The sequence below is a fragment of the Hemitrygon akajei genome, chromosome 6, assembly GCF_048418815.1.
Source record: "Hemitrygon akajei chromosome 6, sHemAka1.3, whole genome shotgun sequence".
NCBI classification, from domain to species: domain Eukaryota; kingdom Metazoa; phylum Chordata; class Chondrichthyes; order Myliobatiformes; family Dasyatidae; genus Hemitrygon; species Hemitrygon akajei.
The window spans coordinates 37719294-37737081 of NC_133129.1; the positions used below are offsets into that span (position 1 = coordinate 37719294).

General features: G+C 41.7%; 2 protein-coding genes and 1 long non-coding RNA gene across 4 annotated transcripts in view; 1 reads left to right on the forward strand and 2 right to left on the reverse strand.

Moving 5' to 3' along the window:
* LOC140728970 (ufm1-specific protease 2-like) overlaps positions 1–1775 on the reverse strand; it is a 51322-nt gene extending 49547 nt beyond the window's left edge. Inside the window, exon 1 of the mRNA XM_073048147.1 lies at positions 1638–1775. Coding sequence (XP_072904248.1) covers positions 1638–1640 — 3 coding nt within the window. The 5' untranslated portion in view covers positions 1641–1775. The remainder of the gene's footprint in view (positions 1–1637) is intronic.
* Positions 1694–17788, forward strand: part of cfap96 (cilia and flagella associated protein 96) — a 99059-nt gene continuing 82964 nt past the window's right edge. Inside the window, exon 1 of one of the 2 annotated variants that reach the window (XM_073048148.1) lies at positions 1694–1828. The gene's annotated coding sequence lies outside the window, so the exon portion shown is untranslated. Of the gene's footprint in view, positions 1846–17788 lie in introns of both variants that reach the window. The other variant, XM_073048150.1, reaches the window with a different exon arrangement.
* Positions 13615–17351, reverse strand: LOC140728972 (uncharacterized). Its single transcript, XR_012099224.1, has 3 exons — positions 17227–17351; positions 14396–14471; positions 13615–14076 (listed from the first exon to the last, which is right to left on the reverse strand). It is a non-coding gene; the product is annotated as an uncharacterized lncRNA (long non-coding RNA).

Here is a 17788-nt window from a genome sequence, read left to right on the forward strand (position 1 = left end):
CTTACACTTCCTCCCTCACCACCATTCAGGGCCCCAGACAGTCCTTCCAGGTGAGGCGACACTTCACCTGTGAGTCGGCTGGTGTGGTATACTGCGTCTGGTGCTCCCGGTGTGGCCTTTTATATATTGGTGAGACCAGACGCAGACTGGGAGACCGTTTCGCTGAACACCTACGCTCGGTCCGCCAGAAAAAGCAGGATCTCCCAGTGGCCACACATTTTAATTCCATGTCCCATTCCCATTCTGATATGTCCATCCATGGCCTCCCCTACTGTCAAAATGAATCCAAACTCAGGTTGGAGGAACAACACCTTATATACCGGCTGGGTAGCCTCCAACCTGATGGCATGAACATTGACTTCTCTAACTTCCGTTAATGCCCCTCCTCCCCTTCTTACCCCATCCCTGACATATTTAGTTGTTTGCCTGATCTCCATCTCCCTCTGATGCTCCCCCCCCCTTCTTTCTCCTGAGGCCTCCCGTCCCATGATCCTTTCCCTTCTCCAGCTCTGTATCACTTTCAACAATCACCTTTTCAGCTCTTAGCTTCATCCCACCCCCTCCGGTCTTCTCCTATCATTTTGCATTTCCCCCTCCCCCCACTAATTTCAAATCTCTTACTATCTTTCCTTTTGGTTAGTCCTGATGAAGGGTCTCGGCCCAAAATGTCAACAGCGCTTCTCACTATAGATGCTGCCTGGCCTGCTGTGTTCCACCAGCATTTTGTGTGTGTTGTTGTTTGAATTTCCAGCATCTGCGGATTTCCTCGTGTTTGCTCTCCTCCTTGTACTCGGTCAGCACTTCTCATTGAATTGGTAGAACAGGCAACACGATCACTGATTCCACTCACACTGACATTCTCTCTTCTCCCCTCTCCCTCAAAGGCAGCTTCTACCCCACTGTTGTATGACTACTTAACGGTTCCCTGCAATGTTACTTGACCTGAAACACTATCTTGTTTGGACCCTGAATCTTAATGGCTTAGTACAATCTTAATTGTACCGTACTTTGTATATTACTGTAAGTTTACTCAACATTCTGTTAACGTTTTCCCTTGTACTACCTGAATGTTGTAATAATCTGTAAAGGATGGCGTACAAAGCAAAATATTTCACTGCACTTCAGCACATGTGACAACAATAAAGCAATTTATCAAAACATTTTCCCTCATCTATTTTTTATGCTTTTTCAGCAATGAATTCCAAATCGTACACACGAAAGCTCACCCTCGCACACACCCAGCGGTGTGCAATTTTAAATTGCTAATGGGGGCAACAAGTAAAGATGCTAGAGAACTTTGCGGGTCATCAGGGAGCATCTATGGAATTAAATAGGCGGTCGGCGTTACAGGTTTGAAACCTTACAAATATTAAAGGGACAGCTTCCCTGTAGTATATCAAAACAAATCGTGATCGTTGTCATTTTTTCCTACAGGTGACCCCCGAATCACAGAGGCCTTTATTTTCACTGAAGTTCAGGAACTAGGCTCTCAAATTACGAAGAAGCATTATGGGCCTCTCCGGTGTAACACTCGGGCCTTCCACTGAGGGGCGACCGTAACCTGGTCATGGAACTGAAAGAAAATAGAACGACATTCCCGCCTGGACAGCCCAACTTCGGCAAAGGTCACATCTCACCATTTTATCCTGCTGGCGATCCGCGGGCCACTGTGTGCAGCAAACACATTCAAAACCGGCACGCCTTAAACAGCCGCCTAGGCCACGTCACAAGTTACTCCACGCCGTTACCGCGGAAACGATTCACCAGCATCGCCATCTTTGTGAGGGGCATCACGACTTTTCGAATCAACGCAACTAACAGCAGAGGGGTAGGCCGTTTTTCAGGGTAACAGACACACGACGAATATATTTTGAAAGCGATTACTTCTATTGCTGTAATAAGGCGAGATATATTTGTGAACATCTTTAATTTGAATAGGAACAGAGAGCCAACGCATAATTTATTGTAAATAACTTTATTTATTGTATAAGGACTCAGATTTAACGAATGTTTTTTTTTCTATGTAAATAACTTCATTTTGTAATATTTCTGAATAAAGTATTTTTGGAGAAAAAAATAAGGCGAGATATATAAAGTTGTGAAGGTCAGAAATAGATTTTGGCCATTTGCCTGTTTTAAAATGCTCCATCTTTCAGCAAAACCTGGCTTTTGTATCAGAGCTATTATCCAGCCTTCCCTCTATCTGTTGAATACTTAATATCCAGAAATCTATAGATCGTAGTCATTTGAACAGTGTATCACAGAGACAGGCCCTTTGACCAAACTTATCAATGTCGACCAGTTAGTATCCACATGCATGTCTTTTATTTCTTTTCAAATCTTTATTATTATTATCCAAAATAACAAGAGTACATTGAAGTAACACTTACAATGTCTCAAAGAAAAAAAACCCAATGTTTTAAAGATTGAAAAATGTGGTGACACATGTTTCTAGAGTAGGTTACATTGTTGGCTCAACATTGTGGGCCGAAGGGCCTGTAATGTGTTGTAGATTTCCATGTTCTATGTCATCCATGACAATCTCTCTGACTCTTTTGATCAAAAAAATAAAGTTGGAGTCTGCCTGACCTTTCCATATAACTCAGGCCTTCGAATCTTGGTAGCATTCTTGCAAATCTTTAAGAGTGTACAATACTTGATCTCCTGTTAGGGCAGATGGCAGAAGTTTGTGTAGGGGAACACTGAAGCTGTCCTGGAACCTGTGGACCTGGCTTTTATGCAGCGGTACTGTTTCCCAGATGGTAGCAGCTGGAATAGTTTGTGGTTGGGGTGACGTGGGTCCCCAATGATGCTTCGGGCCCTTTTTACACACCTGTCTTTGTAAATGTCTTGAACAGTAGCAAGTTCACATCTACAGATGTGCTGGGCTGTCCACACCACTCTCTGCAGAGTCCTGTGATTGAGAAAAGTACAGTTCCCATACCAGGCAGTGATGCAGCCAGTCAGGATGCTCACATTGTGCCCCAATAGAAAGTTCTTAGGATTTAGGGGCCCCATACCAAACTTCAACCGTCTGAGGGGAAAGAGGTGCTGATGTACCTTTTTCACCACACAGCTGGTATGTACAGATCACGTGAGATCCTTGGTGATGTTTATGCCAAGGAATTTAAAGCTGTTCACCCTCTCAACCCCAGATCCATCGATGTCAAGAGGGGCTAGCCCCTCCTGTAGTCCACAACCAGCTCCTTTGTTTTTGTGACCTTGAGGGAGAGGTTGTTTTCTTGACACTATTATGTCAGGGTGATGATTTCCTCTCTGCAGGCTGTCTCATTATTATTTGAGACTAGGCCAATCACTGTACTGTGGTCAGCAAACTTAACAGATTGGAGCTGTGGGTGGCGACACAGTCATGGATATACAGAGAGTAAAGGAGAGGGCTTAGTACATAGCCCTCAGGAGCATCTGTGTTGAGGGTCAGAGGGTCAGCAGTGAGGGAGTCCATTCTTACCACCTGTTGGCGATCTGACAGGATCCAGCTGCACAAGGCAGGATGAAGGCCAAGGTCTCTGAGCTTCTTGTCGAGCCTGGTATTGAATGCTGAACTGTTGTCCAAGAACAGCATTTTCACATAAGCATCCCTCTTCTTCAGGTGGGTGAGGAGGATGTGTAGGGCTGTGGCTATTGCGTCATCTGTCGATTGGTTGTGCCCGTAGGGGGTCCAGTGTGGGTGGCAGCATGCTGCAGATGCAGTCCTTGAACAGCCTCTCAAAGCATTTGCTTATTATTGAGGTGAGTGCGACAGGACGCCAGTCGTTCAGATATGTTACCTTGGTCTTTTAGGTACCAGAACAATGGTGGATGTTTTGAAGCAGGATGGCACTCTACACTGGGAGAGGGAGAGATTACAAATGTCTGTGAACACACCTGCCAGTTGTGCCGCACACACCCTGAGCACCCGCCCTGGGATGCCGTCCGGTTCCACAGCCTTGCAACCGTCCACTTGTTGGAAACACCTACGTACTTGGGCCTCAGAGATGACCAAGCTGCAGGTCACATCAGCTGTAGGTCTCCTCAGGGGCTCAGTGTTGGTGACATCGAATCGAGTGTAAAAAAGATTTAGCTCGTCTGGGAGAGAGGCAGCAATGTTGAAAACTCCATTGTGTTTACAGAACGTATTAGGATAGACATGGACTGACTAGGCTTTGTGCATGGTGGGTCAAGTTTTTCAAGGAAGTTATCAGGAAAGTTGAAGGCATGAGGAATTATATACAGAATTAAAAGGGCTAAAACCTGACTGACATTAGTAGCTTGACTAGTCGTGCTATGACAATAATGTTGCAAGATAACTAATCTGCTAATCGTGGGATGGATGCAAGGAACAAAGGATTGCTTGTTTCATGAGACAGCTGCTTTGCATAAACACTAATCAAGGGTGTCTGGCAAGAATCAGAGTACGTATGTGATAACAAATGTTTAAGAAGCAACCCCAGAGAGTGCTCAGGACTCACTTGATTACAGATTTCCAGGCTCTATGAGCAGGGCTCTGTAATATCAACTGAGACGCAAGCTTGCTAATAAACAATATGTAATTTTAAGTGAACTGTGTTTGACAGTTATTCCCTTGGTCTGAACCTAAAGTCCTCTGGTGGAGAGGCAGATCACCAGGCAAGGCAGTGGATGGTGTCTGCATGGTTTTCAGCAAGGCATTTGACAGAGTCCGCATGGGAGGTTGGTCAAGAGGGTTCAGTCGCTTGGCATTCAAGGTGAGGTAAAAAATTGGATTAGACATTGGCTTTTTGGGAGAGCCAGAGAGTGGTAGTAGTAGCTGTTTCTCTGACTGGAGGCCTATGACGAGTGGAGTGCCGCAGTGGAGTGTTGGATCTGTTGTTGATTGTCATCCTTATCAATGATCTGAATGATAAGGTGGTTAACTGGATCAGCAAATTTGCGGATGACCCCAAGATTGATAGTGTAGGAAACAGCAAGGAAGAGTATCAGAGCTTGCACAGGGATCTGGATCAGCTGGAGAAATGGCAGATGGAATTTAATGCAGACAAGTGTGAGGTCTTGCACTTTGATAGGACCAACCAGGGTAGGTCTTACACAATGAACACAGAGGAGTGCGGTAGAACAAAGGGATCTGGAAATACAGGTCAATAATTCATTGAAAATAGTGTTACAGTTAGAAAGGTTTGTAATAATAGCTTTGGTACATTGACCTTCATAAATCAAAGCATTGAGTACAGGAGATGGGGTATTATGTTTAAGTTGTAGAAGACATTGGGTGTGAGGACTAATTTAGAGTATTGAGTGCAGTTTTGGTCACCTACCTACAGGAAATATGTAAATAAGGTTGAAAGCATACAGAGAAAATTTACAAGGATGTTGCTGGGACTGGAGGACCTGAGTTATAAGAAAATATTGAAAGGATTAGGAGTTTATTCCTTGGAACATAGTAGATTGAGGGGAGATTGATAGTAGTATACAAAATTATGAGAGGTGTAGATAGGGTAAATGCAAGCAGGCTTTTTTCCACTGAGGTTGGGTGGGACTACAGCAAGAGGCCATGGGTTAAAGATGAAAGGCGAAAGTTTAAGGGCAACATGAGGGGAAACTTCCTTACTCAGAGGGCCGTGAGAGTGTGGAATAAGCTGCCAGTTCAAGTGGTGCATGCGAGTACAATTTCAACATTTAAAGTTTGGATAGGTACATGGATAGTAGAGCTAAGGTCAGGGTGCAGGTCGATGGGACTACGCCGTTTAAATAGTTTGGCACAGACTAGATGGGTCAAATGGCCTATTTCTGCACTGTACTCTTCTATGATTCTATGACTCTAAATCTTATTTGCATTCTTTCCAGCTAACTAATGTCTTTCCTATAACAGTTCAATCCACAGCGGGCTGAAAGGTTCAGGGGATATGGGTCAAGGCAGACATTTGGCTTCATCTCAGGATGGCACCTTGTTTGGCATGGATAAGTTGGGCCATTGGAAGTGGAATTGGTTTATTGGTGAGATGCAGTGGAAAATTTGTTTTGCATACTATTCATACAGATGAGAATATGACATGGTGCATTGAAGTAAAACAATAAGACAATAAGATATAGGAGCAGAAGTAGACCATTCTGGCTATCGAGTCTGCTCCACCATTCAATCATGGCTGATCCAATTCTGTCAGTCATCCCCACTCCCCTGTCTTCTCCCCATACTCTTTGATGCCCTGGCTAACCAAGAACCTATCTATCTCTGCCTTTAATGCACCCAATCACTTGGCCTCCGCAGCTGCTATGGCAACAAATTCCGATTTACCACCCTCTGACTAAAGAAATTTCTCCACACCTCTGTTCTAAATGGACGTCCTTGAGTCCTGAAGTCGTGCCCTCTTGTCCTAGACTCCCCTACCATGGGAAATAACTTTGCCATACCTAATCTGTTCAGGCCTTTTAACATTCAGAATGTTTCTATAAGATCCCCCCTCATTCTCTTGAACTCCAGGGTATATAGCCCAAGAGCTGCCAGGTGTTCCTGATACGGTAAGCCTTTCATTCCTGGAATCATTCTCCTGAATCTTCTCTGAACCCTCTCCAATCTCAGTACATCCTTTCTAAAATTGGGAGCCCAAAACTGCACACAATACTCCAAGTGTGGTCGCACGAGTGCTTGATAAAGCCTCAACATCACATCCCTGCTCTTATATTCCATACCATAATGAATGCCAACATTGCATTTGCTTTCTTCACCATCAGCTCAACCTGGAGGTTTACCTTTAAGGTATCCTGCACAAGGACTCCCAAGTCCCTTTGCATTTCTGCATTTTGGATTTTCTCCCCATCTAAATAATAGTCTGCCCATTTATTTCTTCAAGCAAATAAACTTTCCAACATTGTATTTCATTTGCCACTTCTTTGCCCATTCCCCTAAACTATCTAAGTTTCTCTGCAGTCTCTCTGTTTCCTCAACACTACCCACTCCTCCACCTTTCTTTGTATCATCAGCAAATTTAGTCACAAATCCCATAGTCCAAATCATTGACATTCATTGTAAAAAGCAGCGGTAGCAACACCAACCTCTGTGGATCTCCACTGGTAACCGGCAGCCGGTCATAATAGGATCCCTTTATTTCCACTCTCTGTTTTCTGCCGATCAGCCAATGCTCCACCTATGCTATTAACCTCCCTGTAATTCCATGGGCTCTTATCTTGCTAAGCAGCCTCATGTGCGGCACTTTGTCAAAGGCCTTCTGAAAATCCAAGTATACCACATCCACTGCATCTCCTTTGTCTACCCTACTTGTAATTTCCTTAAAAAAATTGAGAATAAAGTATAACAGTTTCAGAGAAAGTGCAGTGCAAGTAAACAATGAGGTGCAAGCTCATAATGAGGTAGCTTGTCAGGTCAAGAGTCAATCTTATTGTATGAGGGAACCATTCTTATAACAGTGGGGCAGAAACCGTTCTTGAGCTTGGTGCTGTGTGCTTTCAAGCTTTTGAATCGTTTGCTTGATAGAAGTGGGAATGTCAGAGGTAGGTAGGGTCTTTGATTATGCTGGCTGTTTTACTGAGGCAGAGAGAAGTATAGATGGACTCTAAGAAGAAGCTGTTTTCCCTGATGTGCTGAGCTGTGTCTACAACTCTCTGCATTTTTTTTTTTGCAGTTGTCATACTGTTATGCATCCAATTATAATGCTTTCTGGGGTGTGTCAATTAAAATAGAAAATGGTCGACGGGCAGGTTTGGTGAGGTTTCTTGGCCTGGTATCTATGTGATTGACCAGAACAGGCTATTGGTAATGTTCACTTTTCAGAATTTAACTCTCAACCCGTTCAACCTCAGCATTATTGATGAAGAGAGGAGTATGTGTATTGCCCATCCTTTCCTGAAGTCAATGGCCAGCTCTTTTGTCTTGCTGACATTGAGGGAAAGTGTATTGGCATGACACCATGTCTCTAGGCTGTCTTTCTCCTTCCTGTACTCTGACTCATTTGAGATATAGTGCAGTATGGTGGTATAAGCTTCAAACAGAGATGGAGTTAGAGTAGAATCTGGCTACACAGTCATATAATACAGGGGGTTGGGGCTGAGACACAACCTTGTGGAGCACCAGTGTTTTGGATAATTGTGGCAGAGGTATTGCTGCCTATCCTTACCTATTGTTGTCCGTTAGTCAAGAAGCCAGTTGAAAAGGGAGGCTTTGATTCACAGGATCGGAGTTTGGTGATGAGTTTGTTTGAAATTATAATATTGAAGGCAGAGCTGTAGTCAGTAAATAGTAGTTTGATAAAAATGTCTTTATTGTCCAGAAGCTCCAAAGATGAGTGTATGGCCAAGGAGACTGCGCCCACCATGTACTTTATAACTATGACCCTTTAATTCTGGATGCCATTTATCAGGAAGACATCCTTGCTGCATTGCTGTGTTGACATCTCTAAGAATTCTGTTGTTTCAATTTACCTCTCATTCTCCTAAATATTAGAGGTTTAGAAATCTCGTTTGGGTGGATGCTGTGTGATGTGGCCCTTACAAATCAGTACCACGAAATAACAAACAGTACACAATATACGATTAAATGATTGAGCTTTATAAATCTTAATTTGACTAAAGAATCTTAATTTGAGTAAACAAAAAAAGGGCCCATTCTCATGAAGCAGTCTAATGCGCAATGTTGGAGCTCACTGATAAGGCCGTTTGTCCACCATCGACCTCCTCCGATCATTGCTGACCTTCGGCCCCTCACTCCAAGTCCATTCTGTCCAGCGGTCTATCAACTCTCTCCATTTGTGTCTTCTCTCCTCATCTCTCCCCGGCAAAAGACCACAAATTCCCAGCTTCCAGCCACACAAGAAAGAACAACTCTATAAAGTTGATGCAGCTTTATAAAACTGTGGTTAGGTCACACTTGGAGTACTGTGTCCAGTTCTGGTCTCCTCACTATGGGAAGGATGTGGAAGCATTGGAAAGGGTACAGAGGAGATTTACCAGGATGCTGCCTGGTTTAGAGAGTATGCATTATGATCAGAGATTAAGGGAGCTAGGGCTTTACTCTTTGGAGAGAAGGAGGATTAGAGGAGACATGATAGAGGTATACAAGATATTAAGAGGAATACATAGAGTGGACTGCCAGCACCTCTTCCCCAGGGCACCACTGCTCAATACAAGAGGACATGGCTTTAATGTAAAGGGTGGGAAGTTCAAGGGGGATATTAGAGGAAGGTTTTTTACTCAGAGAGTGGTTGGTGCATGGAATGCACTGCCTGAATCAGTGGTGGAGGCAGATACACTAGTGAAATTTAAGAGACTACTAGACAGGTATATGGAGGAATGGTCGGCACAACATTGTAGGCAGAAGGGCCTGTACTGTGCTGTACTGTTCTATGTTCTACAACGTCCCGCTCATTGGCTAACATGCCCCGTTATCTCTAGTCATAATCCAAACATTGCGGCTACAGAGAAACCATTACCTTAGCAGTGGAACATTACAGAGAAGCTATTACATTAGCAGTGAAACCTTACAGCGTGTTATAGTATCAACTAAGAGAGCAAATATTGTGGATCATAACTGGTCTGTTTGGAAAATGTGTAAATTGATGGACATGACTGAGAACAGAGAAGCACAGGAAAAGAAACCAATAACAGAACGGTGAGATACAAAACACTGCACTTTCTGGATATCTGAAATAGAATAAAATACTGGAAATCAATAAGTTAGGCGGCATCTGTGAATTGAGAACAAACCAGTTCTGATACAAGTTAGAAAGGCTGATTTTCTGAAATTGTTGAATCCAGTGTAGAGTCCTGAGGTCAGAAAATGAGATGCGGTTCCTCAAGTTTACGTATCCCATTTTATTTCAGATTTCCAGCATCTGCAGCTTTTTAGTTTTTGAAGACAGTGTCATTCTTCAATTCCTTAAAAAGGAGAAACTGATTCTATCATTACTGAGGGAAACACAAGTCAGAATGAAATCACAAGCAGAACACAAAGAAATATATTCAAACTAATATAATTATGTTATAAAGCTCTTCACACACAAAGCAGATACAAGGTGCATTGCTGACCTGCCCCATTGCATCACATCATCCTCTAACAATGCACTGTTGGCTCATTGTAAAATTCTGGAAAATATGGCTCACTTCAAATACTTGAAAAAAAAGATGCTGTAACATCCAAAATAAAAACAGAAAATGTTGAAAATACTCAGTAGGTTGAGTCGCATCTTTGGGAAGAGAAGTAAATAACGTTTCAGGTCAATGTCTAAGAATTCTCTCTAATGACTTACTTTAACGATCACTATCCTATAATTTGCTGGATTATCCCTACTGTCCTTCTTAAGCAAAGGAACAACATTGACTATTGGTAATCTCTTCCTATAACAGTGCTTGGAACAGACCATCTGTATAGCAGTTCACTGTTGGGCATGCAAGCAACATGGCTTGTCCAATATAATTGATCGAATGTAAATTAGGACCTCAACTGTGGTTGTTGTTTTGGAAGAAGATTTTGACATTGGTTTACGTGTCCTTCCAGTGAATTGAAGAATTTTGTGAATACAGCATGTGTGGTATTTGTCTACTGCCTTGAGATGCATGATGTTCATACTCCAGATTATACAAGAGCAGGGTTCACTGCAGCCTGGTTGACCACAAGTTCTGTACCTCATTTGAGGCATTACTCTTCAAAAACCCTCTCCCTTTTAAGGCTGTGCAAGTGTATTGAGTTTCATCATAATATGTCTGCCTTCATTAAGATAACAGAAATACAGAAAGCAGTCTAAAATGTAAAAAAGCAGCAGAGGGTAACGTTTGTCTCCTTCCTAGTTCTGAAAAAGGCTCTTTAACCCAAAACATTACTTGTATTTCTTCCCACAGATGTGACCTGATCTATTGAGAATTTCCAGCATTTTCTGTTTTTATTTTAGATGTTATGCAGGGTTCCCAAACTGGGGTGCACAGACCCATCGGTTGATGGCAGGGGTCCATGGCATAAAAAAAGCTGGGAACCCCCCCCACCCCCATCCTAGTTTCCTACACATCATCTATATTCCTTCATTCTCTGCCTGTCATATTCCTCCATAAATGCCTCCTAAACGCTGCTATTGTATCTATTCCTACAAACCAGTACCCCTCAAAGCACGTTCCAGGTAGCTACCATGCTCAATGTAAAAGGTTGCCTCAAATATTTCCTTTAAATATTTTACTTCTCACATTAAAGTGATATACCTCATAGAACTATTTCCACAATCTAAGGACATGTTCTTCATCTCATAATTACTCTGTTTTCCATGCCATGCTTATTTGAATCTAAAAAGTAACTATGTGTGCTCATCTTCTGAATCAGCCTATGATGAGTGGCCTTGTTAAATGCTTGACTAAAGTCCCAGCCAATCAATCACTGCTTTATTCATGTTAGAATCTTTCTCATAATACTTAGGTCTTAAGCAGCCTCATGTGTGACACGTTGTCAAAGGCCTTATGAAAATCTAACCGTACAACATCAACCGATTCTCCTTTTGTCTATCCTGCTTGCTATTTCTTCAAAGAATTCCAAAAGATTTATCAGACAAGATTTTCCCTTGAGGAAACCATGCTGACTACGGCCTGTTCTATCATGTGCCTCCATGTACCCTGACACCTCATCCTTAATAATTGACTCCAACATCTTACCAACCGCTGAGGTCAGATTAACTAGCCCATCTTCTGCCTCTCTCTTCTTGAAAAGTGGAGAAAAATATGCTATTTTCCAGTCTTCCGGAATCATTCCAGAATCTAGTGATTCTTGAAAGATCATTACTAATGCTTACACAATTTCTTCAGCCAGCTCTTTCAGAATCCTGCGGTGTACACCGTCTGGTCCAGGTGACTTATCTACCTTCAGACCTCTCAAGTTTCCCAAGAATCTTCTCTCTAGTAATGATAACTTTTCACAATTCATGCCTCCTGACACCTGGAATTTCCACCATACTGCTAATGTCTTCCAGAGTGAAGAATGATGCATACATAATACTTATTCAGTTCATCTGTAATTTCATTGTCCCCCCCCCATTACTACCTCTAGCATCATTTTCCATTGGTCTGATATTCACCCTCGCTTCTCTTTTATACCTCATATATCTGAAGAAACCTCTGGTTATCCTCTTCATTATTACCTTAAAATCACCCTGTAATATCAATCTCTAGGACCAATGTGAGAACATCCTTCAGGGGGGAGAACCCACAGAAAACATCTGGCCCAGATGGGTTACCTAGCTAAGTACTGAAGAACTGTGCTGATCAACTGGCTGGAATATTTACTAATATCTTTAATCTCTCACTTCAGCAGTCTGAGGTACCCAAGTGCTTCAAGCAAGCTTCAATTATATTGGTCCCCAAGAAGAACGTGATAACCTGCCTCAATGACTATTGTCCAGTAGCACTTATACCCACTGTGTTAAAGTGGCTTTGAGAGGTTGGTGATGAAATATACCAACTTCTGCCTAAAGAGTGACTTGGATTGCTCCAAATTGCCTACCGTCACAACAGGTTGACAACAGATGCCATCTCATTGACTCTTCACTCAGCCCCTGGAACATTTGGATAGTGAAGATGCATACATCAGGATGCTCTTCATTGACTATAGCTCTGCATTCAATACTATCATCCTCTCAAAACTAATCAATAAGCTCCAAGGCCTAGGCCTCGTGGAAATGGATTCCTCACTTACAGACCCCAGTCAGTTCAGATTGACAAGATCTCCTCCACAATCACCATCAGCAGTGGTGCACCACAAGGCTGTGTGCTTAGTCCCCTAATTGTTTTACACTTATGACTGTGAGGCTAAGCACAGCTCCAACGCCATATTTAAGTTTGCTGACAACATCACTGTTTTTCACCAAATCAAAGGAGCTGACAAATTAGCATGTAGAACAGATTGAAAATCTTGCTCAATGTGTCACAACAACTTCTCTCTCAACGTCAGCATAACCAAAAGAGCTGATTATTTACTACAGGACGATAAAACTGGAGGTCCATGAGCCAGTCCTCATCAGGGAATCAGAGATGGAGAGGGTCAGCAACTTTAAATTCCTCGGCGATGATCTGTGATGGGTAGAGCACAAAAGTGCCATTACAAAGAAAGCATGGCAGGCCTCTATTTTCTTAGAAGTTTGCGAAGATTCAGTATGTCACCTAAAATTCTGACAAACCTCTATCGATGTGCAATGGAGAATATACTAACTGATTATATCATGGCGTGGTATAGGAACACCAATGCCCTTGAATGGGAAATCCTATAAAAAAGTTGTGGTTACAAACCCCAGTTCTTCATGGGTAAACCCCTCTATACAACTGAGCTCATCTACAAGTAGTTCTAGCATCCATCATCAAGGACCCCCACCATCCAGGTCACGCTACCTTCTCAGTGCTGCCAGCAGGAAGGAGGTATAGGGGCCTCAGAGCCACAGCACCAGGTTCAGGAACAGTTAATACTCCTTAACCATCGTGCTCTTGAACCAGAGGGGATAATTTCTCTCAACCTCACTCACTCCAAGACTGAACGATATCCACAACCTATGGACTCACTGTAAAGCTTAATCAGGTTTGTGGGTCTGTCAATTGATGCAGAAAGCACTCTTTGTAAATAGGTATATTAATCATTTATTTACAAACTAAAATTTTGACCAGACATTCATGTTCCCCAAGTTATAGACACTACAAACCTGAACACTCAACAAACATGTTTAGTTAAAAATGTGCACAGAGCATACCTTCCCAATGGTCTTGCCTTAGACAAAGGAAGAAGAGAGCAAGTCCCTTTCACCTGCTATTTTATATACCCAGGATATTTGAAACTCGACACCAGGCATCTATTCAATGGGAAAAGCAGCTGCAGCTTCTAAACTAACCAACAATCAGAATAAGATACACTCCACAGGACACTCGCTTTCAAGGACTCTTCATCTCATGTTCTTGATATTGTTATTGCTTGCTTGCTTGTTTGTTTGTCTGTTTATTTATTTATTATTATTTTGTATGATCTTTTTTTGTATTTGTATAGTTTGTTCTCTTTTGCACACTGGTTGTTTGTCCGTCTTGTGTGCATTTTATTTCATTGCTTCTATTGTGTTTCTTTGTGTTTATGGTGAATGCCTGCAAGAAAATGAATTTTAGGGTAATGATCTGGTGACATATATGTAACCTGATAATAAATTTACTTGAAATTATCTGTATTTCCTGTAAAAATTGCCATTACATTTCAACACCCCTGCACCTGAAAATATTTAAGCAATAAAATACTGAAGATACATTTAGCTGTTTTTTTTATTGCAGTATTATGAAAAGCAGATGTGCTCAAAAGTATTGTGAGGACAGAGTGCGTAAAGATTGTATGTATGCTGTGCATCTGAAGATTCTGTTCTCCAGCCACAACTCCATTATCATGCATTGAAGCGGCAGTAACTTTAAATACCTTTGGGTCTCACAGGCAGGAAGATGTTATAATATTCAAACATATCCCAGAATTCCATTGAGCTCCACCCAATAGCCTAAAATACACAAGACAATTAATTACAGTAAATGTGAACAGCAGTGGATATAGGTACTATTCGCAGTGTTAGCACACAGAAAAAGGCCCTGGAGTTCACTGAGTCCACACTGACTACAGGCACCCATCTTTACACTAAATCTACGCTATCCCAATTTATTCTTTGCATTCCCCATCAATTCCTCTCAATATTCTACTTCTCACTCACACATTAGGGGAAGTTTATAGTATCTGATTAATTTATCAAGACTTCTGTTCTTGTAGGGCCATCCGTGTATTGCCTGAGAAAATTTTCCTGGACACACTTAACAAATTTGGTCCCATCAAATCCCTTAGCACCAACACAGTGCTAATTAATTTTAAATCAACTAATATTACAACCCTATTATCCCTAAAGCTATCTATATTCTTTCTACATATTTGTTCTTCTAATTCCTGCTGACCACTGAGGAGCGCATAGTGGAATCTCATCAAAGTGATCACACCCTTCTTATTCCTAAGTGCTGTCCATACGGCCTCACACTACAGTGCCCAGGAATATCCTTCCTAAGTACTGCTGCGATGTTTTTATTTGTCTTTTGCACTATTGATTTATTTTTGTAACTTAAGTAATTTTTTATGTCTTGCATTTCACTGCTACAACAAAACACATTTTACAATGTGTCAGTGATAATAAATCTAATTCTGTTTCTGAATTAATAAGAGCTATTTTCCCTCCTCTCTTACCTCCACTTCTATCACACTAGTAGGATCTGTACCTAGAATGTTGAGCTGCTGGTCTGGCTTATCCCTTAATGATGTTTCTGTAATAGCTATAATGTCAAAATACCGGAATCCTTGCTCAGCTCTTCTGCTTTAACTGCCAGGCCTCTCATATTAAAATAATTTAGCCTATCAGACCTCCTTGGCTTCCTGCCCTACCTGTTCTGCTTCTTTAACCTGAACGAATTGGTACCAACTCAATTGTGATGGGATGTGGCCCAAGAGAAGTTTTTAAAAAATGCATCTGAGTGTAAAGCCTGGAATTCTGACTAGATCTCAAAGCCCCCATCTCCTGACTTTATTGCCTCACATCTTCATAATTCTCTTCTCTCCCTGTCACTCAAATCTCTCTCCCTTAGCCCCTGCCCCTTTTCTATTTACCATCTACTCTTCCTCTACTATCTAACCGTCTCATACTCGCTGAGTGCCTCTCCCTTGAATAAAACAGAAAGTGTCAAAAATACACGTCAGTTCTAGAAGCACCTACGAGATGCTTACAGGCCCATGACTAGATTCAGGTTAAAGCAAGTATTAACTTGTTTCCCTCTCCGCAGTTGTTACATTATCTATAGAGTATTTACAGTATTCTTTGTTGAATTTCAAACTTTCAACATAGGTTGTATTTTGCTTTTGGATTCTTTTCCCTTAGTTCCTGATGCCTTGCTAATAGTTGATGCTACAAATGTTTGTATTTTTCAATCATCCCCACCAATTGTCCTTCCACATATTCTATACTCTTTCTGCATATACCCGCCCTTCAAAGGCAACTGGTGGTAATCGAGTCATAGAGAAATACAGCATCAATACAGGCCCTTTGGTCTAGCAAGTCTATGACAACTATGGAGCTACCCTGAAGTTTCCGTTATTTGGCCCATATCCCTCAAAGACCTGCCCCTAAGTGCTTCTTAAACGATAGTATTGTACCTACCTTAACCTCTTCTTCCAGCATCTCATTCAATATACTCTCCACACTCTGTGTGAAAAAGTTGCCCCAAACGTACCATTTAAATCCTTCCCCTCTCACCCTAAATCTATGCCCTTAGTTTTGGTCTTACCTACCCTGGGGAAAACATTGCTACCATCCACCTTATCTATGCCTCTCATAATGTTAAATATTTCTGTGAGGTTTCCCCTCATTCTTCTATGTTCTAATGGATAAAGACCTAGCCTGGCTAACCTTTCCTACAACTCAGCGCTTCTAGTCCTGGCAACATCCTCATAAGCCTTTCTTACATTCATTCCTGTTTAACCACATCTTTCAAATAACAGGGTGACCAAACCTGTACAGAGAACTCCAAGTGCAGTCTCGCCAACGACTGGTACAGCTGCAACATAATATCCCAATTTCTACACTTAATGCTCTGACTAATGAAAGCTAAATATCATTTCACCACCCTTTCTACCTGTGTCACCACTTTCAATAAACTGTGCACTTGTACTCTTAAGTTCCTCCATTTCATTACACTCCCTAGTGCCCTATCATTCACTAGTTTAAGTCCTATCTACTTTTCAAGCACACAAGTGATGAGCTCAAAAATTCAAATGGTCTTCATCAGCAAGCTGCTTGTGACGCAGTGCGCACATCATCAGCTTGCAATTCCGACGTAAACGAAATTTAAAGACCAATATCAGACATCTCTGACCCTTGAGACTTGTCATTTACAACACCGGGGTCAATACTTCATTTTATTGAGAGAATTTCTAGATCATGTTCTTTAAACTTTATATCTTACATGAAGTCACAAGTGCCAGACCTCTGGTTAGATTCAACAGAAAGATATCTTGGAAATGGGGTTTTATCAATATGGGCAGAAGTAAAATTGATTATGTAAGTCAACTGACAATGATTCTTAAATAAAGCTTTCTTTAAAAAACTGATAAAACAATTTATTATAATCAATTATTTCATAATATCCAAAATCTTGTTTCTTGTGGAAAAGGCCTTTTTAAATTTTATAAAATGGTTGCCGAACTTTTACTACAGCTTTTCTTACCTGTACCGTCTCAATTTTATTGGGCATGTTATATCCTCCTATGATGTCAGGATCCAATAGTAGGAACTTCGTCTGTTCCGGAACTTTACTTATTGACAACCCCAACAAAACGAATGCTTGAGGGTTACATGCTGTTTTATTCCATAAGAGCAGTGGGAAAAAAAATCAAAGCATGAGAAGTTAAGAAATTATTATGCAAATATAAAATCTTTGCCACATATATCTACTGTAGCTAGGATGCCCAAGATCGCTGTACAGTACTGTATTTGTCAATGTGGAGTGGAGAACAAGTTTCTAAATCTGGCGAGAGCAAAGGATGTTGGGAATGGCAAGGGTGGAGTGCTTGGTGAAGGGTGTGGGACAGGTGCCGGGGCAGGGAGTGGCATGGGTGAAGAAACATCCAGCCCTGAGACATCAGGCAAGGTCAACTAACTCCAAACAATTGGTTCATTGATCATTACAGAATGTGTCTCTGGTACTTCCCACTCCCTCCCCTCTCCCTTTTCCCAACTATGATTCATTTCCCTCTCCCTGCCACCTTCCCACTCTTAGACCACAATAG